The 26,393-nt window shown below is 38.5% G+C and overlaps 1 protein-coding gene across 7 annotated transcripts in view; it reads left to right on the top strand.

Annotated features, from left to right (window-relative positions):
• The window catches only part of LOC140312418 (epidermal growth factor receptor substrate 15-like 1), a 110,024-nt gene extending 84,840 nt beyond the window's left edge, over positions 1–25,184 (top strand). For 6 of the 7 annotated variants that reach the window (XM_072390250.1, XM_072390254.1, XM_072390253.1 and 3 more), the window contains 4 exons: positions 1,886–1,979; positions 6,720–6,881; positions 19,454–19,470; positions 20,176–25,184. In XM_072390250.1, coding sequence (XP_072246351.1) covers positions 1,886–1,979; positions 6,720–6,881; positions 19,454–19,470; positions 20,176–20,322 — 420 coding nt within the window. In that variant the 3' untranslated portion in view covers positions 20,323–25,184. Of the gene's footprint in view, positions 1–1,885; positions 1,980–6,719; positions 6,929–19,453; positions 19,471–20,175 lie in introns of all 7 variants that reach the window. The other variant, XM_072390251.1, reaches the window with a different exon arrangement.
• The last annotated feature ends 1,209 nt before the right edge of the window (positions 25,185–26,393 follow it).

Genomic DNA, 26,393 nt, shown 5'->3' with positions numbered 1-26,393 from the left:
AAGTCCATTCCTTCAATTATTCCCCTTTAGGAGTGTGTCACTTCACGGCCCCTTGTGAAGTTATAAGGCAATAAGCTGTGCCCTCAGCTGGGAACCCATTTTTTAAAATCCAAATGAGCAGCTGCCTCACATTTGTTATGTCCTCTCTCAAAGCTCTTCTGCTGACTTAACCTGGGGCCTGTTGTTCGAAACCTAGATAAGGGATTAAGCCGGGATATATTGGTTATCCTGGCTGAATTTAGCCTGCAGTCGGTTGTTCAAAAGCTGGACAAGTTTATCCTGGTCAAGTTACCATGGTGATTTATTCTCTGCAGCTAGCCCGCTCCAGACCAGGCTAAATACCAGGCTCAGTTGATTCTGTTGTCTTATCTTTGGAGTCAGCGGCTGTGCTGATCAGAAATGAACGTGTTTTATAGTCATTCCATGTTCTGATGAAGGCTACGCATTGGCCTCGGTTTTAAACAAACAACAGTAGGCTAAATTATTATCTTAAAAAAAGAATTTATTAGAGTTAGAAGTTATTAGAGTAATTAGAAATGGCTGCACTTGCAAAGGTTCTTGCAATTGAGTCAGTGATTAGAGTAATAGCCTACACTATGTTACGTCCCATGAACATGAGTCCTTTCCTTCATGGTGTGTCCTATTTTGGAGGACATTGTGGATGATGAGGTAGCAGTTGTTCTGCTACCTGTGTGGGTCTGAAATCCAGCGGCGCACAGCCCGGAGTCGCGCGATGACGGTTCCACAGATGGTCTGTGTTGCGCTCCGTTTTTCTTTTTGCAAGCGGCTCGTTTCTCTACTCCATCGGGGATGCTGAGAATCTTAATAAAGGAGCCGTGTGCTGGGCCATCCGCCACGTGTATTTGGCACTTAAATCAGTCGTGCACATTTTTGTAACATTCCCCGGCCACAGACGACTGCGTTACATGAAGGAGCGTTTTTAAAAAATCGCAGGTAATATGAAATCCACAAAGAAAATGTGTAGGTAAAATGGGATGGGCTGCACGTCCACAAGCGTTCATTTCTATAATAGCTTTCCTTAATGTCACTGGTGCACTGGACTGCACTCATGTGAGGAGAAAGCGGCCCTTGGGGGTTAACGTTCAGGTAAGAATGACTTATGGTTACTGTTAATAGATAAATGAATCAATCATGTGCTTCAGATTGTCTTTATAGCTTCCATCTTATTCTTTCAGATGACCTGTGATGCTGACTGCATTATCAGAAAATTATTCAAGCACCAACAATGATCTTATATTCACCACTTAGTATCAATTTCCACTGCTTATCATTAGGGCAACACTTTAATTTGTGAAAGGAACTTCAATTGTGATTAAAGGCTTTAGTTTTGGATTACTTACCTGCTCATTTAATCAGTCTGTCTCCAACCTTCAGGACAGCAGCGGTGCTTCGTTTTATGAGCTGCGTCACCTTACGTCAGCGTTTAGATCCGCTGTTCATTGGAGGAAAGTGTCCACACCTCTCATCAGTCTCTGTGGTCTACTGAAGAAAGCAGTGGCCGTGCACTTACTCCAATTAGTTATACCTGGCTTGACAAAGCCGCCCCTCCTCCAACAACCAACTAAGCCTGGATGAACTTATGAGACTTTGTCCAACCTGCTTTCCCACTTATCCTGGATGTCTTTATCCTACTTTCGAACAGCAGGCCCCGGCACTCTAAATGTTGTGGACCACATCAGTGAGTGGTGTTAGTCTGCTTGCTTCAGTCCTGCTCTCTATGCTCACAGATGCAAGGTTTGGGCTGTACTGATGATATAAGTGTAACTATGATATATCAGCAGCTGGACCTAACTGTACATTTGAAAACCGGGCAGCTGTGAAGCATTGTGCTGGCCCCACTAACAATCTCTGTTTATTATTCCAGCCAGGGTTTGTGGATGACCCGTTCAGCAGGAAGAGTGACACACCAGCTCTGCCTCCGAAGAAGAGCGTCCCTCCCAGACCCAAACCACCCAGTGGTGAGAAGTTCACTACACAGTCAGTCATATTAGTCAAAGGTCCTATTTCTATCTGTCTTCGTTATTAATAATTAGGTGCCTGACTGTGTCGCTCAGGAAAAGTATGAGTGACTGAAAAGGTGCATAGTTAGCATTAAAACTAAAGAGCACATGACAAGTTCTGTTTAGTGTCATTGCCACCTCTGCAGCATCCTTGTAATCCCTCACTGCTGGGTGGGACAGGCAAGCAGAGAAATAGAAAGAGAAGGTGATCTGTGGATGTAGAGAGATCAGTAGAAACTGTGATCAGAGAGGAAGGAAGATAGAATTAGACAAGACACGATTAAGCCAAAAAAGCACCGCTCATCAGTAGGTAAATTGCCCAGAAGTAAGAAAACGTTTGGATGGTGAGTTGGGCTGATCGCCTTTAGCCCACTGATGAAAAAATGCCTAGCTTTGAGCGATAGATCAGCCCTCAGTCCCACAGTGTTGGTGCACATGCATTAGAGTAAGATAATCTGAGTATTGTTTGCTCATTTCATTATCAAAACTAAACTTGATGCTCTTTAAAATGAGTTGAGTCTACTTCTTAACTTCAGTATACTGCATTATTTAACCTTTCAGAGGGATTTATCAGGCGGGCAGAGGGATGGAAGAGAGATGCAGAGGCTTAGTGAGCTATGTTGAGTTTTCAGAGTCATGAAGTTGGTTCTGTGAAGAGATCAACACAGGTAAAAGTTATCCTCCTGACCAATCACTTCTCTTGGAAAATGAAAAGATAAACCAGTGAGTGTCTGTTTGACTTTGACTCAGAAGCATATTTATTAGAGTTAGCATGTTCTCCCCGTGTATGTGTGGGTTCTCTCTGGGTTCTCTCTGGGTTCTCTCTGGGTTCTCTCTGGGTTCTCTCTGGGTTCTCCGGCTTCCTCCCACCGTTTAAAAACATGCTGTCAGGTTAACTGGTGACTGTCCTCAGGAGTGAGTGTGAGTGTGTGTGGTTGTTTGTCTTGTTTGTCTCTGTGTGGCCCTGAGATGGACTGGCGACCTGTCCAGGGTGTACCTCACCCCCCCGCAACCCAAGCGACAGATTAAGCAGGTATAGAAAATGGGTTGATGGATGTTCCTCTATTTCTTGTCCCTGTTGACTTTGAAAGATGTTATTTTTCAGCTTTATTGTAAGAGTGCGCTGTGTGCTAAAATGACATCAGACTCAGGTTAGGGTTAGGGTTAAGTGTGCTGTGTGAAGAAGCATGGAATTTTGTTTAAAATGCTCCTTTTAATGTGAGTTCTCTGAAAGAAAGCTTTGAAGTACATCCCTCTGAACTAAGGCTGGCTCTCTGTAACCATAGCAACAAGGCTGCTGTCATTCTCATTTTATTGATTGATTGAACGGATTATTGTCTGTGATAAATACCACAGATCCAGCATCAGTGGTGTAGTGCAGATATCAGCAAATAAGATCAAATATTGGCACATATTCCCATGAACTAGCGACCTGTCCCCACCTCTCACCCAATGCCAGCTGGGGTAGGCTCCAACCCCCCCAGCAGAGATAACCTCCAGGTCATCTGAGATTAATAAAGAAACTAAATAGAATCTGAGGCTCATTATCTGTTTTTTCTCCATGATCTGAAAATGGAGAACAGTTCTATATCCCATTTTTCATTTTGGTTTAGGAAATAAAAGCTGGTGTTTATTATTAACTATTGATTCCTGGATGACTTTCTGTACCTGGGAACTCGTTACTTTGTGGCTGTTTGAGGCAGTGCTCAGTCAGTCGTGGTGCCCCTGGGCAGAGGATGGAGTTTGCCTCGTGGAATGTCACCTCACCACACCGATGATGTTACAGCCACAGCCAGCTGTCAACCTGCTACTGCTGCCCACCTTCTTAAAGCCTTCTGATTGTGTCACTTTACCTTTCAAGTCTGGAGCAACACACACCTCACACTTCCATTACACAGAAACCATTATCAGTTAAGAAACATACTGATAAGCAAGTGCCTCTCTCAGGGTGTTTAAAGTTTCTTCAGAGGCTGAGATGTTTTAGAATTAGTCTGTTTGGGTCAGAATGTGTCACTGCTTGTGCATTTTGTTCAGTACATTATGACAGTGTCATGTGTTGTTAGAGGTTGGATTGACCTCATTTTAAGAGCTGGTAAGGACCCAATGATTTTGTTATGTTGTGATACATAAAACCTTAGAACCTTATACCAGAACCTATGTGAAAGCCCCATTAAACAAAAGCTTTTGTGTACAGTGACTGTCACAGCGGGAGAGGCATGGCTAAGATTAAGCAATGAGCTTATCATCTTTACTTTGAAGAGGTCATAATCTCAGCTGTTACATGGATGCCCTTTGACAGCTGGTACTGGCACTGACTACCATCATGGGGCTTTCACATAGGTTCTGGTATAAGTGGTGCCTGCCGCGGGGTTAGAGCCGAGCAGAGAAGAAGGATGTTCATCCACAAATCCCATCCAAGTTTGGTGCCAGATGTGGGCAAAGACAAAAAGGTATCCAGGAAGTTGGATGAGGATGTATCTGCCAAGCCTTCAGAGGAAAGCCCTGGCGTTGCTTTCACTGAGGAGGAGGTGAGCAGAGGCTTAGAGGGTGTAGGTTCATAACATCATCAGGGCAGGACAAGAGTTTGGAGGGTTTAGGCTCATCCAGGAGTTGCTCCTGTACAATTCTAGGTCTGCCTCAGGCTGAATAGGGAGTAATTTGACAGCCTGTTGGGGAGAGTCACATAAAGGACGAGCAGCTTTAGGCAGCCAGCACTTTAAACATGTATGGAATGTGACTGAGGTGGGGTTATTTGTTGTCACAAAATGCTGTGCCTCAGTTGGGATTATTTCACCTTAACTCGGAGCGCACAGATGGCCCGCCTGACCATATGCAGTGCCCAGCAGATTTACTGTGGTGTCATTTGACACAGACATGGCTGGCTTTGAAAGTGCAGTAATCTATATGAAACTAACATATGGGCTTTGTTGCCCTTAATGCTTCACTTTGTGCTACTTGTAAAAGCTTGGAAGTGTTTGGGACAGCACAGCGCATTATGTTTCAGTGTAGCTTTTAGCTGACTGTCCCACATGCTTGCTGCCTCAGAGGTTGCTGAAGAGAGCAGGTTAGAAGTCAGTTAGGGTTCTGATGCCAGTCTCTTCCATGTTGCGGGACCGAAACGAGACTCTGTATAACCCTGTGATTAGTTTAACACTAGTGTCTTTTCTAAAAATGTCATCTTTGTTCACTGCTGCTCTGTTGTTTGTGTACATGCACTTGTGGAGGTGATGAGGTGTGGTTTGCCTGGCCTGTTGTTTTCAGGCACACCCTGACTTCCTTCCTCTCCCTCTCCTTCGTGTATGTGTGTGTTTATGAGGATTCAGAGCAGGTCATTGTGCAGACAGTGCACAGTAGCTAAAAGTCAGATGCCCCACTGAGTTTAGTTCACTCTTCTGGTTCTTCCTTGCTTGATTGAACTGACGGCTTTCAGTACAAACTGTGTGTGATTGTGTGGTTCAGATTAGTTGGCACTAAAGTCCCACTTCATTGTAAAGCAGGGTGGAGTTCATGATTGTGGTTTCTCAAGTTGGTGTGTGTGTGTGCTCCCATCTTTACTCTGTGTACTAAAAGAGGAAAAAAGTGATTGGCAGGCACACAGTTTTGCACAGCATGGAGTGTGAAGTGAACTGCTAACCCTATCTGGTAATAGGATGACGTTGTATTTGATGGTCTTGTGGTTTAACACCTACACAGGCAACATTATATAGCCAACGTTCCCACGACCCTCTGCCAGGCCCAGCCTCAGCTCCCTGTCCATAACAGAAACTGCTCGACCTATGATTAACGGTGTGTTCCATTTTTTGCTCATGCGTGGATAACTGAGCCTAACTGAGCAGGCTTTTTTAGAGCAGCTGTTTTCAGGCAGCTGCTGGGCTGTTTTGGGCCTCAGGTTGCAGCACTTGCTGCTTCTCTCAGGTGTATGTCTTCGCACAACATGTTTGATTTAGGTTGTGAATGAACAGGTGACTTCCCCTTCACTTGTCTGCCTGTTGTTAAATGACATTATTAGTAAAATGAGTTTTAAATGTCCGTGAACTGTTGGCACAGATATGAACATGAATCCTCTGTAAATGTGAACAGGATGGTTACTAAATTGGTTCAGCAGCTTTTGGTGATGTGGGCAGAGAGCCAACCAAGAGATTTACCAGGAAACTGTTGAGAATGGCTCTGTGGGTTCTGGGTCATCCCTTTTGGTTTTGATCCTTTGGGTGTTGTCTTTCTTTGCATGTTCATCTTTTATCAGCTGTTTATCTACATGTCCTTTCTTTGGGGGATGTAACCCTGAAGACAGTTTCATACAGATCTGCGTTGGAGCTTGAGTAGAATGGGCTGCATTTCCATGTGAAACTTGTGTGGCTTTTGAAAGCTGGTTGGTATCTTCGAGCTGAATATAAGGGAGCAGAGCTATGAGAAACATGGAAATGAGTGTTTTTCTATTTTGATCAAATGTGATCCAGTGTTACTAATACAAGGTGAGAAGAGAGATATGAGGAAGGAAATCTATGCTGAGGTCATTTTTATTTCCTAACTTTGCTTTGCTGCACAGCTGCTTTTCCAGTCCGTGTAAAGATGTCCAACCATATCCAACTGTGGGGGTACCAACAGCACGTTTGTTTGTTTCTGCGTGTTTTGAAGTAGTCTGATGGGAAAAGTAAAAAATCAGCTGATGATGTTCACCTCCATCTTTTGTGTCTTCAGGTAAAACAACACCAGTGGGTTTAACTGGCACAGAAGATTCTTCCAAACCATGTGACCCCTTCCAGCCTTTCAGCTCTGATGTCACTGATCCATTTCAGAGTAAAAAGGGCCCAGGAGACCCATTCAGCGGAAAGGACCCCTTCGCCCCATCCTCTGCATCAAGTAAACTTCCTAAAAACTCTGCCTTGGGTTTTACAGACTTCAGTGCTGTAAGTTGAGATTGGTGATACTGTCAGTGTACAAAAGGCCACACGGCTCTACAGCAATACCAGCAGTCACTGACACCACTGAAGACTGCTGAGTCCCCAAATGCTGTGACGGAGCTCTGTAAAGATGTTAGAGAAGCTTGATACTTAGATGTAAGCCGTGCATCTTCATCATTACTGTGTCTTCAAACGGAGTATGGCCGTATGTGACAATTGGACAAACATACTCACATCAAGGTCTGATTACTTGTTGGGACAAAAAGAGAATGAGGAGTTCAATTCAATTCAGTTTTATTTATATAGCACCAAATTACAACAATTGTCATCTCAAGGCACTTAAATAATATAGTCCAATTCAAGCCAATTGGAATTCAATTCATTGTGATCATAATCCAATTCATTCATATAGAGCCAATTCAAAAACAACAACCGAGCTAAGGAAACCAACAGATTGCACCGAAACTTGTCTTCAGTCCAATCTCCCGTCCTGAGCCTGAGGGACTGTGGAAAGGAACGACTCCCTTTAACAGGAAGAAACCTCTGGCAGAACCAGACTCAGGAAGGGTGGCCATCCACCTCGACCAGGCAGGAGTGTTTTGTAAAACCAGATTTGAATGTAAAGGTTCATGAGAATTTTCCAGATATTTTTTCATCGAGTCAGCTTTTATCATTGCCTGATTGTTGAGGTTGGAAAACAGATCATAGGGGCGTGCAGTTTTGTTTGACCAATAGCCCAAAGCTAAGTCTGTATGTGATGATGGACAGCTAAAGGTGTCAGCATGCTTTCGTGGCTGCTCTGCACTGGTGATTTGCAAATAAAGGTCTACATCTTATAGGCTGTTCCTACCACCTGAGGGTAGCCTCGTAAATCTGTGGAATAATGTCAGCTGTAGGCTGTTTTTGGTGGTGTTGCTGCTGTTGTTGGTCCTTTAGCTTTCGACCTGTTATGATAATAACTAAGCTTTTCAAATGTGCTTCTTTATTATTGATTGTTTTTCACGTCTCTTCTTCACGAGGATATCTGGTGTTGTCGGCCACCTTCATTTTCAAGCCAACTTTCAACCAGTCAATGTTTGACCTGCATGTAGCATCTTCTTGTACTGTTAGACATTTGGAGGACTGCGCTTGATGAAGCCTGTCTTGAATCAGAAAACAAATAAGACAATCTAAAGGTTCACAGAGAGAGTGGAAATAGTGCTGTGAAAATAACTTAATTGAACTGTTTGACAGTCTGCCCACTGACTGTTTCAGTTCAATTCAATTCAATTCAATTCAATTTTATTTATATAGCGCCAGATTACAACAATTGTCATCTCAAGGCACTTAAATAATATAGTCCAATTCAAGCCAATTGGAATTCAATTCATTGTAATCATGATCCAATTAATTCATATAGAGCCAATTCAAAAAATTAATATCCTAGCTAAGGAAACCAACAGATTGCACCGAAACTTGTCTTCAGTCCAATCTCCCGTCCTGAGCCTGAGGGACTGTGGAAATGAACGACTCCCTTTTAACAGGAAGAAACCTCTGGCAGAACCAGAACCAGGAAGAAACCTCTGGCAGAACCAGAACCAGGAAGAAACCTCTGGCAGAACCAGAACCAGGAAGAAACCTCTGGCAGAACCAGAACCAGGAAGAAACCTCTGGCAGAACCAGACTCAGGAAGAAACCTCTGGCAGAACCAGAACCAGGAAGGGTGGCCATCCGCCTCGACCAGCTGGGGTTTGAGAAGACAGAAAAGAGGGAAAAGAGGGGGGAAAAACACCATAACGCCATTCAAAGGATACCTGTTGGAACAGGGAAACACAAGTTAATAACCACAATAATGTCACATGTACATAAAATCATTTTAGAAATTAAACAGGGGGAAAAAGAGAGCAAAGTGAGGAAAGGTGTGACAGATGAGGTCCCCCAGCAGTCTAAGCCTATAGCAGCTTAACTATGGGATGTTTCAGGATTACCTGAGCCATCCCTAACTATAAGCTTTATCAAAAAGGAAAGTTTTAAGCCTAATCTTAAAAGTGGAAAGGGTGTCTGCTTCCCGGACATTTACTGGCAGCTTATTCCACAAGAGAGGGGCCTGATAACTGAAGGCTCTGCCTCCCATTCTACTTTTAGAAACTCTGGGAACAACAAGTAAACCTGCAGTTTGGGAGTGAAGTGCTCTGTTAGGAAAATATCTTACAATGAGATCTTTAAGATATGATGGAGCTCGATCATTAAGAGCTTTATATGTGAGGAGAAGAATCTTAAATTCTATTCTGAATTTAACAGGGAGCCAATGAAGAGAAGCTAAAACTGGAGAAACATGATCTCTGCTGTTAGTTCTCATCAGAACTCTGGCTGCAGCATTTTGGATCAGCTGGAGGCTTTTCAGAGAATATGTGGGACAGCCCAATAATAAGTAATTACAGTAGTCCAATCTTGAAGTAACAAATGCATGAACTAGTTTCTCTGCATCACCTTGAGACAGGATGTTCCTGATTTTAGCAATATTACGAAGGTGAAAGAAGGCAGTCCTAGAAATCAGTTTTATATGTGCGTCAAATGATAAATTCTGGTCAAAAATAACTCCAAGGTTCCTCACTGTAGAACTGGAAGCCAAGGAAATACCATCTAGAGTAACTATATAACTAGACAATTTCTCCCTGAAGCGCTCAGGTCCAAAGAGAACAACTTCAGTTTTGTCTCAATTTAAAAGCAGACAGTTCTGAGTCATCCAGGTCTTTATGTCTTTAAGACAGGCTTGTAGTCTGACCAACCTATTGGTTTCATCTGGTTTCATAGATAAGTACAGCTGAGTATCAACACCATAACAATGGAAATTTATGCCATGCTGTCTGATAATGTTACCTAATGGAAGCATGTATAAAGTAAAAAGAATCGGTCCAAGCACAGAACCCTGAGGAACTCCATGACTTACTCCAACGTGTGAGGAAGATTCTTCATTTACAAGAACAAACTGGAATCTATCAGATAAATATGACTTAAACCAGCCTAATGCAGTTCCTTTAATCCCAATAACATGTTCAAGTCTCTGTAACAGAATGCTGTGATCGATCGTATCAAATGCAGCACTGAGATCCAACAGGACAAGCACAGAAACAAGTCCGCTATCAGAGGCTAAGAGGAGATCATTGGTAACTTTCACCAGTGCTGTTTCTGTGCTATGATGCACTCTGAATCCTGACTGAAACTCTTCAAACTGATTATTTCTATGTAAATGATCACAAAGTTGAACTGCAACTATTTTTTCAAGAACTTTAGACAAAAAAGGGAGATTGGATATAGGTCGATAATTAGCCAACACTTCTGAATCAAGAGTAGGTTTTTTAAGTAAAGGTTTAATTACAGCAACCTTAAAAGTCTGAGGTACATATCCTGTCAACAAAGACCGATTGATCAAATCCAATATGGAAGTGTCAATTAAGGGGAAAACCTCCTTGAACAGTCTGGTTGGGATTGGGTCTAACATACAAGTTGATGGTTTAGAAGAGACTATTGCTGTTGTTAGCTCAGAAAGATCAACTGGGCAGAAGCTGTCTAAATACAAATCAGGTTCTAAAGATACTTCTAAAGCTGCTCTACTTGATGATACATCAGTGATAATAGTGGGAAGGATTCCATTAATCTTCTCTCTGATAGAAACAATTTTATTGATTCCATTCCGGATGGTGGATCTTGTGCAGTTTGTGTGTTGGTAGCACATGGTGTATGTGCAACAGGCAGATGAGTGAAGGCGTGTTTAGATGGTAGCACAAGAGTATTGTTTCTGTCTCAGAATACAGTACTCAATACTGGCTGTTTGTCTTCACTCATCAAGTTAACTATTTGAAAAATCATACAACTCCTGGGTATTACCACCCCTTGTTGTCAAAACTCACAGATTCCACCAAAGGTTGGAAACATCTGCTGTGTGTCAGCATGATTGCTGCTTCATTCCTGCTCTGCTGTATCCCAAAGACTCTCCACATAACTCAGTGTTGTGTTCATACACCCAATTTGGATAATATTTGACTTGTGACCAGGAGCCATGAGATGAACTTAATCCATGGACTAAAAACCTTGTATTTTTGCTGCTTTTAAAAACCTGGTTAAGATCCAGGTACACAGAGGATTGTTGTACACTGAGGGCTGATTTTTATAGAACTCAGAGTTTTTGGTGAGACAGTTGACAGTGAATCAGATGGATGTTGCTGCAGACAAAAAGCATTACTGCTTAATAGGGATGTCATGATACCAGACATTTAGTAGTCGATACCAATACCACTGAAATTATACCACGGTAAAAAAATAAAAACTAAACAATAAATTCCATATACCTCAACATACTCATTTATTAAAAACATTTGAACATTACAAAAAACAACAGTGGCACTGGCATGTAGGCTTCCAGTAATAAATAAAAAGAATATACTATTAACATTACAAAAATAGAACAGTGGCATGTAGGCTTCAAGTAATAAATAAAAAGAATATACTATTAACATTACAAATATAGAACAGTGGCATGTAGGCTTCAAGTAATAAATAAAAAGAATATACTATTAACATTACAAAAATAGAACAGTGGCATGTAGGCTTCAAGTAATAAATAAAAAGAATACACTATTAACATTACAAATATAGAACAGTGGCATGTAGGCTTCAAGTAATAAATAAAAAGAATACACTATTAACATTACAAATATAGAACAGTGGCATGTAGGCTTCAAGTAATAAATAAAAAGAATATACTATTAACATTACAAAAATAGAACAGTGGCATGTAGGCTTCAAGTAATAAATAAAAAGAATACACTATTAACATTACAAATATAGAACAGTGGCATGTAGGCTTCAAGTAATAAATAAAAAGAATATACTATTAACATTACAAATATAGAACAGTGGCATGTAGGCTTCAAATAATAAATAAAAATAATATACTATTAACATTACAAATATAGAACAGTGGCATGTAGGCTTCAAGTAATAAATAAAAAGAATATACTATTAACATTACAAATATAGAACAGTGGCATGTAGGCTTCAAATAATAAATAAAAATAATATACTATTAACATTACAAATATAGAACAGTGGCATGTAGACTTCAAATAATAAATAAAAATAATATACTATTAACATTACAAATATAGAACAGTGACATGTAGGCTTCCAGTAATAAATAAAAAGAATATACTATTAACATTACAAATATAGAACAGTGGCATGTAGGCTTCAAATAATAAATAAAAATAATATACTATTAACATTACAAATATAGAACAGTGGCATGTAGACTTCAAATAATAAATAAAAATAATATACTATTAACATTACAAATATAGAACAGTGGCATGTAGGCTTCAAGTAATAAATAAAAAGAATATACTATTAACATTACAAATATAGAACAGTGACATGTAGGCTTCCAGTAATAGATAAAAAGAATACACTATTAACATTACAAATATAGAACAGTGGCATGTAGGCTTCCAGTAATAAATAAAAAGAATATACTATTAACATTACAAATATAGAACAGTGACATGTAGGCTTCAAATAATAAATAAAAATAATATACTATTAACATTACAAATATAGAACAGTGACATGTAGGCTTCCAGTAATAGATAAAAAGAATACACTATTAACATTACAAATATAGAACAGTGGCATGTAGGCTTCAAGTAATAAATAAAAAGAATATACTATTAACATTACAAATATAGAACAGTGACATGTAGGCTTCCAGTAATAGATAAAAAGAATACACTATTAACATTACAAATATAGAACAGTGGCATGTAGGCTTCCAGTAATAAATAAAAAGAATATACTATTAACATTACAAATATAGAACAGTGACATGTAGGCTTCCAGTAATAAATAAAAAGAATACACTATTAACATTACAAATATAGAACAGTGGCATGTAGGCTTCCAGTAATAAATAAAAAGAATACACTATTAACATTACAAATATAGAACAGTGGCATGTAGGCTTCAAGTAATAAATAAAAAGAATATACTATTAACATTACAAATATAGAACAGTGGCATGTAGGCTTCAAGTAATAAATAAAAAGAATATACTATTAACATTACAAATATAGAACAGTGGCATGTAGGCTTCAAGTAATAAATAAAAATAATACACTATTAACATTACAAATATAGAACAGTGGCATGTAGGCTTCAAGTAATAAATAAAAAGAATACACTATTAACATTACAAATATAGAGCAGTGACATGTAGGCTTCCAGTAATAGATAAAAAGAATACACTATTAACATTACAAATATAGAACAGTGGCATGTAGGCTTCCAGTAATAAATAAAAAGAATATACTATTAACATTACAAATATAGAACAGTGGCATGTAGGCTTCCAGTAATAAATAAAAAGAATATACTATTAAAATTACAAATATAGAACAGTGACATGTAGGCTTCCAGTAATAAATAAAAAGAATACACTATTAACATTACAAATATAGAACAGTGGCATGTAGGCTTCAAATAATAAATAAAAAGAATACACTATTAACATTACAAATATAGAACAGTGGCATGTAGGCTTCAAATAATAAATAAAAAGAATACACTATTAACATTACAAATATAGAACAGTGACATGTAGGCTTCCAGTAATAAATAAAAAGAATACACTATTAACATTACAAATATAGAACAGTGGCATGTAGGCTTCCAGTAATAAATAAAAAGAATATACTATTAACATTACAAATATAGAACAGTGGCATGTAGGCTTCAAATAATAAATAAAAATAATATACTATTAACATTACAAATATAGAACAGTGGCATGTAGGCTTCAAGTAATAAATAAAAAGAATATACTATTAACATTACAAATATAGAACAGTGGCATGTAGGCTTCAAATAATAAATAAAAATAATATACTATTAACATTACAAATATAGAACAGTGGCATGTAGGCTTCCAGTAATAAATAAAAAGAATACACTATTAACATTACAAATATAGAACAGTGGCATGTAGGCTTCAAGTAATAAATAAAAAGAATACACTATTAACATTACAAATATAGAACAGTGGCATGTAGGCTTCAAGTAATAAATAAAAAGAATACACTATTAACATTACAAATATAGAACAGTGGCATGTAGGCTTCAAGTAATAAATAAAAAGAATACACTATTAACATTACAAATATAGAACAGTGGCATGTAGGCTTCCAGTAATAAATAAAAAGAATATACTATTAACATTACAAATATAGAACAGTGACATGTAGGCTTCAAATAATAAATAAAAAGAATACACTATTAACATTACAAATATAGAACAGTGACATGTAGGCTTCCAGTAATAAATAAAAAGAATACACTATTAACATTACAAATATAGAACAGTGGCATGTAGGCTTCAAATAATAAATAAAAAGAATACACTATTAACATTACAAATATAGAACAGTGGCATGTAGGCTTCAAGTAATAAATAAAAAGAATATACTATTAACATTACAAATATAGAACAGTGACATGTAGGCTTCAAATAATAAATAAAAAGAATACACTATTAACATTACAAATATAGAACAGTGGCATGTAGGCTTCCAGTAATAAATAAAAAGAATACACTATTAACATTACAAATATAGAACAGTGGCATGTAGGCTTCAAGTAATAAATAAAAAGAATATACTATTAACATTACAAATATAGAACAGTGGCATGTAGGCTTCAAGTAATAAATAAAAAGAATATACTATTAACATTACAAATATAGAACAGTGACATGTAGGCTTCCAGTAATAAATAAAAAGAATACACTATTAACATTACAAATATAGAACAGTGACATGTAGGCTTCCAGTAATAAATAAAAAGAATATACTATTAACATTACAAATATAGAACAGTGGCATGTAGGCTTCAAATAATAAATAAAAAGAATACACTATTAACATTACAAATATAGAACAGTGGCATGTAGGCTTCAAGTAATAAATAAAAAGAATATACTATTAACATTACAAATATAGAACAGTGGCATGTAGGCTTCAAGTAATAAATAAAAAGAATACACTATTAACATTACAAATATAGAACAGTGGCATGTAGGCTTCAAGTAATAAATAAAAAGAATATACTATTAACATTACAAATATAGAACAGTGGCATGTAGGCTTCAAGTAATAAATAAAAAGAATACACTATTAACATTACAAATATAGAACAGTGACATGTAGGCTTCCAGTAATAAATAAAAAGAATACACTATTAACATTACAAATATAGAACAGTGACATGTAGGCTTCCAGTAATAAATAAAAAGAATACACTATTAACATTACAAATATAGAACAGTGGCATGTAGGCTTCCAGTAATAAATAAAAAGAATACACTATTAACATTACAAATATAGAACAGTGGCATGTAGGCTTCAAATAATAAATAAAAAGAATACACTATTAACATTACAAATATAGAACAGTGGCATGTAGGCTTCCAGTAATAAATAAAAAGAATACACTATTAACATTACATATATAGAACAGTGGCATGTAGGCTTCAAATAATAAATAAAAAGAATACACTATTAACATTACAAATATAGAACAGTGACATGTAGGCTTCAAATAATAAATAAAAAGAATACACTATTAAAATTACAAATATAGAACAGTGACATGTAGGCTTCAAATAATAAATAAAAAGAATACACTATTAACATTACAAATATAGAACAGTGACATGTAGGCTTCAAGTAATAAATAAAAAGAATACACTATTAACATTACAAATATAGAACAGTGACATGTAGGCTTCCAGTAATAAATAAAAAGAATACACTATTAACATTACAAATATAGAACAGTGACATGTAGGCTTCCAGTAATAAATAAAAAGAATACACTATTAACATTACAAATATAGAACAGTGGCATGTAGGCTTCAAATAATAAATAAAAAGAATACACTATTAACATTACAAATATAGAACAGTGGCATGTAGGCTTCCAGTAATAAATAAAAAGAATACACTATTAACATTACAAATATAGAACAGTGGCATGTAGGCTTCAAGTAATAAATAAAAAGAATACACTATTAACATTACAAATATAGAACAGTGACATGTAGGCTTCAAATAATAAATAAAAAGAATACACTATTAACATTACAAATATAGAACAGTGACATGTAGGCTTCAAATAATAAATAAAAAGAATACACTATTAAAATTACAAATATAGAACAGTGACATGTAGGCTTCAAATAATAAATAAAAAGAATACACTATTAACATTACAAATATAGAACAGTGACATGTAGGCTTCAAATAATAAATAAAAAGAATACACTATTAACATTACAAATATAGAACAGTGACATGTAGGCTTCAAGTAATAAATAAAAAGAATATACTATTAACATTACAAATATAGAACAGTGGCATGTAGGCTTCAAGTAATAAATAAAAAGAATACACTATTAACATTACAAATATATAACAGTGGCATGTAGGCTTCCAGTAATAAATAAAAAGAATACACTATTAACATTACAAATATATAACAGTGGCATGTAGGCTTCCAGTAATAAATAAAAAGAATACACTATTAACATTACAAATATAGAACAGTGGCATGTAGGCTTCAAGTAATAAATAAAAAGAATACACTATTAACATTACAAATATAGAACAGTGACGTGTAGGCTTCAAGTAATAAATAAAAAGAATACACTATTAACATTACAAATATAGAACAGTGGCATGTAGGCTTCCAGTAATAAATAAAAAGAATACACTATTAACATTACAAATATAGAACAGTGGCATGTAGGCTTCAAGTAATAAATAAAAAGAATACACTATTAACATTACAAATATAGAACAGTGACATGTAGGCTTCCAGTAATAAATAAAAAGAATATACTATTAACATTACAAATATAGAACAGTGGCATGTAGGCTTCAAATAATAAATAAAAAGAATACACTATTAACATTACAAATATAGAACAGTGGCATGTAGGCTTCAAGTAATAAATAAAAAGAATACACTATTAACATTACAAATATAGAACAGTGGCATGTAGGCTTCAAGTAATAAATAAAAAGAATACACTATTAAAATTACAAATATAGAACAGTGGCATGTAGGCTTCCAGTAATAAATAAAAAGAATATACTATTAACATTACAAATATAGAACAGTGGCATGTAGGCTTCCAGTAATAAATAAAAAGAATACACTATTAACATTACAAATATATAACAGTGGCATGTAGGCTTCCAGTAATAAATAAAAAGAATACACTATTAACATTACAAATATAGAACAGTGACATGTAGGCTTCAAATAATAAATAAAAAGAATACACTATTAACATTACAAATATAGAACAGTGGCATGTAGGCTTCAAGTAATAAATAAAAAGAATACACTATTAACATTACAAATATAGAACAGTGGCATGTAGGCTTCAAGTAATAAATAAAAAGAATACACTATTAAAATTACAAATATAGAACAGTGACATGTAGGCTTCAAATAATAAATAAAAAGAATACACTATTAACATTACAAATATAGAACAGTGGCATGTAGGCTTCCAGTAATAAATAAAAAGAATACACTATTAACATTACATATATAGAACAGTGGCATGTAGGCTTCAAATAATAAATAAAAAGAATACACTATTAACATTACAAATATAGAACAGTGGCATGTAGGCTTCCAGTAATAAATAAAAAGAATATACTATTAAAATTACAAATATAGAACAGTGGCATGTAGGCTTCAAGTAATAAATAAAAAGAATACACTATTAACATTACAAATATAGAACAGTGGCATGTAGGCTTCAAGTAATAAATAAAAAGAATACACTATTAAAATTACAAATATAGAACAGTGGCATGTAGGCTTCAAGTAATAAATAAAAAGAATACACTATTAACATTTGAATTGGGATCAGGCAATATCAGAACTATGATAGTACCTATCGTGCATGTGCACTGTAGCTTTAGCTTACTGGCGCACAGGTGATCTGTGCACGTCTTTTGTCTTTGCAATGTCAATGTCGAGTCAAGGCGGAGCGGTCGCATCAGCTGCCATCTTCCGTCTTCCTTTGGCATTTAACGGCACACTAGAACACTTGTAGATGTATATGGTGCCCACGTTATGTCCGGGGGAATTTCATCCTCGGTACCAACGATGCCTACGGTACTGTAGAAAAACGATTACTGTCACGTTTTTAGAATTGTGGCATCGACTTGGTAAAGTATCGGTTCTCGTGACATCCCTACTGCTTAATGCACACGGAGTGGGTGGAGTCAGTACACCAACAGTCAAGGAGATATCCTCTTCCTCTGCGGTGACCTTTGACTGCGGTGTGCTGCTGAATCAGAGTTGACCATCACCTTCTGCTGGGTTTGTTCTGGCAGCAAAACGTTTAAGGTTGATAACCTGACGAGGCCGTGTGCTGGCAGGATGCTCCCAGTCTGCACACCAGTCCAGTACTCCCATTTCCAACAGCCAATACATCGACACTAACTAGGTATTTGTGCATTTCACATTTCAGTACGGTGTGCTTTTGCCTGGTAAAAATACCTGAATGGAGCTACCAAACACTAGAAAGAGCAGTATCACCACTCAGCCGTCAGCTCTTGAGTCAGTTGGCCCTGCATGGCCTTGCCGTGTGCGTCTGCTGCTGTCTTCCCTTTTATATCTGCTCTTTGTTCTTGGTGTGTTTGTGCTTGTCTTTCTGGGGCTTTTTTTCCCACCACTCTCCATCCCCTCCTGCTTTCTACACTCTGACAGCAGCTCCTGTAAGCTCTCTGTGTCACCGTCTGCTTTGAAACAACCTGCTTAACTGACATCAAATCCCAGCATTTGTTCCATTCACCTCACATTTGATGTTGTTACTTTAGATTGGGTAAAGTCACTATTAGTTGCAATGTGCTTCAAACCAGCAAATAGCATTATCATCATATCCTGCTTGTTGTAGCCACTGCTACTCGACTTAAATAACTTAAAATACCTGGGGGGGAACATGTTATTCATCAGTCCTGTGGTATGAGCACTATCACTGGTCAGAAAAACAAGGCAACTGAGCAGATTTTCTAAGATTTTTTATTGATGCGTACCACAGTTTAAACCACTGAACACAATAGAGTTATCCATCTGCATGTCACATGTGTAACAGTCACGTGTTTCTACTTGAAGGGGTTCCCTGACAGCTCTGTTTCACCACAGTCTCCCACTGGTGTCTGCCTCCCCCTCAGCTCCTGCTACAATTACAAGAATTCTCGCTTTTGTTGTCACATTTATTAGTTTGTAATTTGAAGCAAGTAGAATCACTTGCTCTCTATGTGAAGCGAGTACAGCTTGATTGACAAGGCAATGTCCAGAGGACTGCACTGAAAGTCTGCAGGTTTCCCTTTAAAGTGTGTCCTGTGCTGTAAGCTAGCCTAGATCCACCGAGTGTTTTCTGGTGTTTAACTTCTCTATTTTATAATCCATCTCTCACAGGACCTGATAAAGTCAAGGTAAGAGATCGATCACACAAAATAACATTTTGGAAATCTTAACTAAATTGTTGTTTATTAATGTTTGTGCTTCAGATGTTGAGAACCTTACAGAGGCCTGCTGCTAGTTTAAAAAAAAAGAAAAAAACAACTAAAATGCTGAGAGGTCCTTTTTGATCATTTATCTTTCATAAAGTGAAGTAAACAGAAACTAAGCTCTGAGAACCACTTTTCCAGTCATTTTACTGAAGATGCCACCTTGATAAAGCAGAAGGGCACTTCGGGGCCCGGCTTCTTCATGCACACACACGACAAGAAGATATTATACCTCTGAAAAGCATTGCAGTCGTCATAATACTGCTTACATTTTTACCAGCACAGTGCAGCGCTGACAACTGCTCAGAGAAATCTGTAATATCCATTTTCATCACATAATTCCCTGTGTGTTGGTCACAGTTGAGGTGGTTTCAGAAGACTGAACACTTGAGTGATTGTCGCAAATTGCAACAGAAGTTTGTGAAGGTTCTGGAAAGATCAGAGGCAACCTGATGCAGTAGCTTTGGACCTAGTATTTCTTTATATCTTCTTACAATTATATGGAGAAATAGTAGGTTTCTGTGCTCCATCTGACACAAAGTCAGTGCAGGCATTCCAAGAAAAAAGCTTTAAAGATCCAGAAAGACTCTGTCTACTACAGCCTTGTGTCTCCCTCCTGTGTTTCCGCAGTTCGGGAACGAGGCTCAGCAGTTGGAGTGGGCCAAGCGGGAGAGTGAGCGAGCAGAGCGGGAGCGACTGAAGAGGCTCAGACAGCAGGAGCAGGAAGACCTGGAGCTGGCCATCGCCCTCAGCAAGGCAGAGATGTCCAACGCATGACCTGGAAGCCACCACACGCACACCTGCTCACAGCTAACTGACATCCAGATATTCTGACATGAAGCCCATCACTGAAGTTACCCCAAATGTACATACAAACAGCACACAGACTCACACACACACACACACACACACAAGACCTGCACATTTATGCAAAACTCATCACTGTAAAACTCCACTGACATGAAGAGACAAGTATGAAGAAGATGCAGAAGAGGAGTGCAGAGGGGCTGCTGGAGCACCTCAGCAGTTTTCCAGCTGCTGTCATGATGTGAGATAACAGCTCGCCATCAGCAGCACAAATCCAGATGTTTTTATTTCACAGTATTAAGCAAACACGAAAATGACACGGAGGTCATCAGGATGGAATTCCTCCGCAGTCACTAACCTTTTCAGAAGCTTTGCCCCGCTCTGAGCCCCGCTCTGAGCTCAGAAAGGCTCAACTCTGCACTGAATGTTCAGGAGGGAAGTTATTCTTCACGTTCTCATCTAACTCAAATCACATTACAGTCCACCATGAAATTCGACACCCCTCATCCGCAGTCCCATTAGGGCCCATGTCCCAGACATTACATGACATGCTCATGGCGATGCACTGCTGGAGCACAGTAGAAACTGAGAGCAGAAGGACAAGGCTGAGGCTCCTGACACCTGTGCTGGGGTGTGGCCCAGCTGAAATGGTCACATGTGTAGTGTATGCCACCTACAGAGCTTTGGTATCTCAGTGTGACCGCCCCAAGTGCTTCATTTTAAAAATCTGAAATCTTCAGAGAGCTGCTGGGTTCTCAGGCAGCCAATCATATAGGCTGAAACTATCACCATGGTAACCAAATGAATGGAGCAGAAGCAGTTGTGTGTCCTGAGCTGGAGCTACATGGTCTGTTAGAAGGAACCGGTGCCAACAGCTGAGCGCTGGGCCTGCAGTCTTGTTCTGAGAGCGATTCTCAGCACTGACATGGGTTAGCTTTTGTTTTTTTCCTCTTTCACCATGTGGGCACATGGCCTCAGGGCCAGCCGCTGACCACACGAAAGAAGCTTCCAGTTTCACTGTTCTGTCCCAGTGGTTCTGAGCAGAACATTTGTAAAATCATTTGTTCACGCTGTTTCCATGGTGTGCTTGATCATCTGGAGGAGTTGTTCGGTGCCTTCCTCGGTCTCACAGACGGTCACACTCCTTTGCTGCTGTAGATTGGCCCCCTGTGATGACGGGACAGGGACAGATGTGGACAGATGTGCAGTGACGCGGCCCCTGCATGTCACACCGCATCAAATGAAAGGCAGATGAGAGAAGTCATTTTTTCACCAGTTTGTTTTAAAGTGAGTCACTTTTTTATGTATCTTAAGCTGGATATTGTGATATTTATTGTGAGTTGTTGTAGCTGAGTTTTAGTCAGTCCAGCAACAGCTGCAGGGTTTGGAAAAGTTTCACTGGCTGGAAACTGAAACAATGTGAAGGAAGGAAAATGTCTAATGTGTCATGGTTTTCTGTTTGAACACGAATGAAGCACTTTCTGTTTTTCTGTTTGTCTTCATAGTTGCTCCTTTAACTTGAAGTGGTGACGGGTGCTTAGGGGTGCTAGGGTTAGACTGAAATAAAAGGACACATTCTGCTGAGCTCATTTTCTGAGGGAGCTTCTCTTTGATCCAGATGTGACGTGCAAATCTATGTGTGACCATGTGTCATATCCATGTGCTGGAAGTCATCTGATTGAACTTGGATAGTTTCAGTCTCCGTGAAACAAATTATCATCACTAGCTTTGTTACAGGATGAATTTTGAAGGTGCAACTCACTGAACTGACTTTTAAAGCAAATAAACAGACACAGAGGAGAAAACAAGATCATAAAATCTCCTTCTCTTTGCCAACAGGAGTCTCCTCACCAGACTCGTGCTTAGTAGCATTTGTATTCAGGCTGAGGGGATGAAGATGAAAGGATTTGACATTGTGTGTTCTAAGCTCAAAGGAAATAAGCTGGCTGTGTTTCTGTGACGATGCTGGAGTTAGATAAAGTGATTGACCACAGGGATTTCAAACATTCCGGTAACGGAGACGCCACACTCAGGTGTTCAGTTTCTGTCTGAAGGCCTTCCAGCACTGAGAAGGTGGGGATGTGAACACACATATTGAGCACGTGTGAGGGACAAATGTTAAAAGTGTTCATCGTGTGAGGGCAGCCATGTCAAACAGAAACACTCAATGAGCTGGATGCTACATGGAAATGTGAACTGCCTCTGTGAAGCTGTCTGTTGGGGCTGAAGCAGCTGGATACTGTACTTCTTAATGTTGATACTATTGTTTTCAGATTTATGTCATAATATGCTGCTAGCCAGCTAATAAGCTAGCTTGTTGCCAGCAGTGAACTAATATAACATCTATGTTTTGCACTTGAATGTTGGATGATCGTGTTTGTTTTCATGTTTATCCTGAATCTGCATCGTGTGAATCAAATCAACCAGCGGGCGGCCATCACCAGGGGGTGTGCAGGTGAGCTGGGATGAACACTGCTCTGCCTTCTCTGCTGGTATATAACAGTTTATCCTCTCAGCTCCAGGTCTGAGCTTTCAGACACATCCACCACAGCTTGTTGCTGCAGAGGATTACGTGTCTGTGTTGGGAATCATAAAGCTGTTCTTTGCGATAGAAGATACAAGAAGCTGACCACATGGGGCTGAGTTTTAATCAGTGATGCTGTTTACGTGGTAACCCCGTGGTAAAACATCCATTTAGTAGCTGAAACAGTGCATTTCTGTCAAATATGCAAATTCTTGCATTCTTTATGTAACATTGACTGTGAGGTTTCTGGACCAATCACATTGCTGGTTCCATTAGTTTTAAAAAACGTATTTCTTGTGTCCAAACATTGTGTTCGCTGTCAGCAAACAGTAATGTGCTCTCCAGGACGTCACACTCTCTGAACTAAAAGGAAGACTTGGTTCATTTTTCATGGAATCTCAGCTCAGCATCACGATTTTAAATCTCAATTCGTCTGTAGTGAAAAAAGTATTCAAAGTTTACTGGAGCCAAAGTACTAATCCATCACTACAAATACTCCCTCACATGTTGTGCAGTGAAACTGTAATCATGATGTCATGACTGTAATGACTTCACTGTTGGAACTGATGGAGGTGGAGCTCCACATGTCATTCCTTTTCTCAGAGATGAAAGAGTTCACGCATTTCTAGAACTGTGAAATCCCATTTACATTTCTGAGAAGTGATTTATTAGGTGAAATGAAACCGAGTCATTCAGCTCTTACTTATTAGATGTGATCTCCAACAAGCTGCACTGTAATTCATAAGCTCCATATGTTTTTTTCTCAAACATTATCATGAAAAGTAACTAACTACAGCTGTTAGGTGAATAAAGTAAGGTGAAGAGAACAATGGATTAGAGGGAAGGATAGGAAGGGATGGTAACACGGTTCTGTAGTTTCTGGAAGTGATTAGTAACAGGGTAACTGTGATCTGTTTTCAACAAGTTCTTCAGAAATGCACGGGCTCATTTTTTAACATTTTAAAATGTTGCTTCAGGCAGCCACCACCGCTCGTCTTCATTTTGGACCTGCATGTGCTTTTGTGCCTGAACCAGTTTGTACAGATCATCACTTTGATATAGCTAACAAAGACAACTCGGACGATGTGAGAGGTTTCTTTAGCAGCTTGATTAAAAAGCTCATATTGAAAATGCCCTCAGGTTTCAATTCAATTCAATTCAATTTTATTTATATAGCGCCAGATTACAACAATTGTCATCTCTAGGCACTTAAGTAATATAGTCCAGGTTTGCTCCCAGTGTGGCTGTGGTGATTCAGCTTGATGGTTGACATGCATTCTGAGGGCAAACACTGAATGCTGTGCTCATGCCAACACACCACCTTTGAAGAGAGGTGAGTATCTTGTGGAACCATTTGTTTTAGTGCTCTTTAGGGTTCTCCAGAAAAATCCAAAATCTTCAGATTGAGTGGAGTTCCTCAACTATGGGATCAAAGAGAAGGTTCCAATATTCTCCACACGTTGTTCCAACAGATCTGCTTCTCTACATGTACTCCATCGTTGTGTGTTTGAACTCAGCCTTGCTGCTGCTCTGTTTCGAGTGCTGTATCCTCCTGTACCACCATTTCTGCTGTATAGCGCATGTAAAGCTTCCACTGTGCAAAAGATCGGTTTCCTTTTTGTTGTTGTTTAGTGGAACATTCAAAGCAGTCTCATGTTGATAGTTTGATATGTAGAATATGAAGATTATTTATGTACTCCTGTCCCCGTGTTTCATTTTGTTCAATTAGCTGCAGGTTCTACAAACTTCCTTTGAACAAGCTCTCTGGGGACTGACACAACCTTCCTTACTCAGTATTATTAAATGTCGACAGTTCTATCAGTTGAAAAAGAAATATTTATAGTTGGATTAGAAATGGAAATATATTTACAGCTTAACAGTGTTTTAGTTTAAATGGAGAAAATTTCATTTTGATATGAAACCTTTGAATTCTGTCTTTTCTTACACACTGATGCTTAAGATTAGGCTTTTTTTCCAACATATTTTGGAGGCTTTGTTCTCTCAGCTAACTTTTCTTTGCTTTCTGAGACCTTGGTGGATTTATTTCTTCCTTCAACTGCATTTCCTCCCCGGTAGCAAAATAATCAAAACATTCTCAATCCTGAAACATCCGATGTGTGTACAGTCTATATAGAATTCCGTTTGTATGATTTTTCCCATAATAAGTGAGGATTAATAGATAGGAAAAAGTCAATTTGTGGGGAAACATGTTCAGGCTACATTGAACATCTAAGGAGAGTTGGTTTACATTGGACTGTGATCCTCTCTTCGTGATCTTTACTGTTTACTAGAATAAACCTTTCAGTTAAATGAGACATGACTGCTGTTTGATTTGTTCCTGTAATGGTTTGAGCAGTAGAGCAGAGCTCTACAGTCCTCTGAAGAACATTTGAAATTTAAAAGAGAAGTTCAAATCAGCTTTCAATGGTAACAACATGATTTTCTATAGCGTCTAACCTTTGGTTGATTAGATTCAATTAAATTTTATTGTCACTGAAAAACAATGGCAATGAAACGCAGTTTGGCAGACTTCCGGTGGGCACGTAGACAAGATGGCAGGCTGACCTAACGCTCTGGGTCGGCAGGGGAAGGAGGTTCCGTGAAGTCAGGCTGGGCTCTAGAGCAAGCATAGGTTACACACTCAAGAGATAATCATCTGGCACTGGCACACAGGAAGGAGCAGGCTTTAACCGGCGCTTGATTGATGATGAGCCACATGTGCGAAAGGTATGAGAGTGCTCCTCCAAGCCGCTACACCCAGCCTGAAACAAACAGAAAGAAAACCAGCCGGCAAACCAGGGACCAACAGAAATGCTAATATATAAATTTAAAACACATAATCACCACAGTTATATTTAACTGACCAAACACAGAGATACTAAAAGTAATGTCATTTAGTTTTACAGAAAATGTGGAAACTGAGAGTAGCATCATGGGCAGGTGTTGGAAACGGACGAGGTCAGCATCTCCGCTGCGGCTGCACAACGGTAGGCATACGGATTTGAGGCAATTCGGACCGCGGCTGCTGAGGGACGCCATTCTGGCTGCGTACTGACCAAAATGCTGTGCTGAAATCCTAGAGAGATATTGTGAATACAATGAGGGATATATGCAATGAGTTAAGACAAAACAAGACTTAGTGAAATAAGCAACATGTTAAAAAGACTTGCAGAAAAATAGAAATGTATTGTCGTGAACCCCCCCCCCCACAGACACACACACACACTTTATGGCTCTCTCTCTCTCTCTCTCTCTCTCTCTCTCTCCCTCTCTCGATGTGAACAATAGAATATGAAACAGCCTTTATTTTATTAAAAACTAAATAAAAACAACGAAAATAGGACCTCTATTCCTGACCAGTGCGTCAAAAGAGTGCAGGCCAGGGAGACGAAACAAACAACCCCATGAATCTCTTTAAAGGGGAATATCCTTTTTTTTAAACCTGGACCTTCTTTCTGGCATAAACTACGTTCATCTACTCATCAATGACAGTATGGTGAAAGTCGGCGTCCTTCGG

The sequence above is a fragment of the Leuresthes tenuis genome, unplaced genomic scaffold (genome assembly GCF_036924035.1).
Source record: "Leuresthes tenuis unplaced genomic scaffold, fLeuTen1.0.hap1 SCAF_7, whole genome shotgun sequence".
NCBI classification, from domain to species: Eukaryota; Metazoa; Chordata; class Actinopteri; order Atheriniformes; family Atherinopsidae; genus Leuresthes; species Leuresthes tenuis.
Note: the sequence above shows the minus strand (reverse complement) of the source record. Positions and strands in the feature narration are given on the sequence as shown.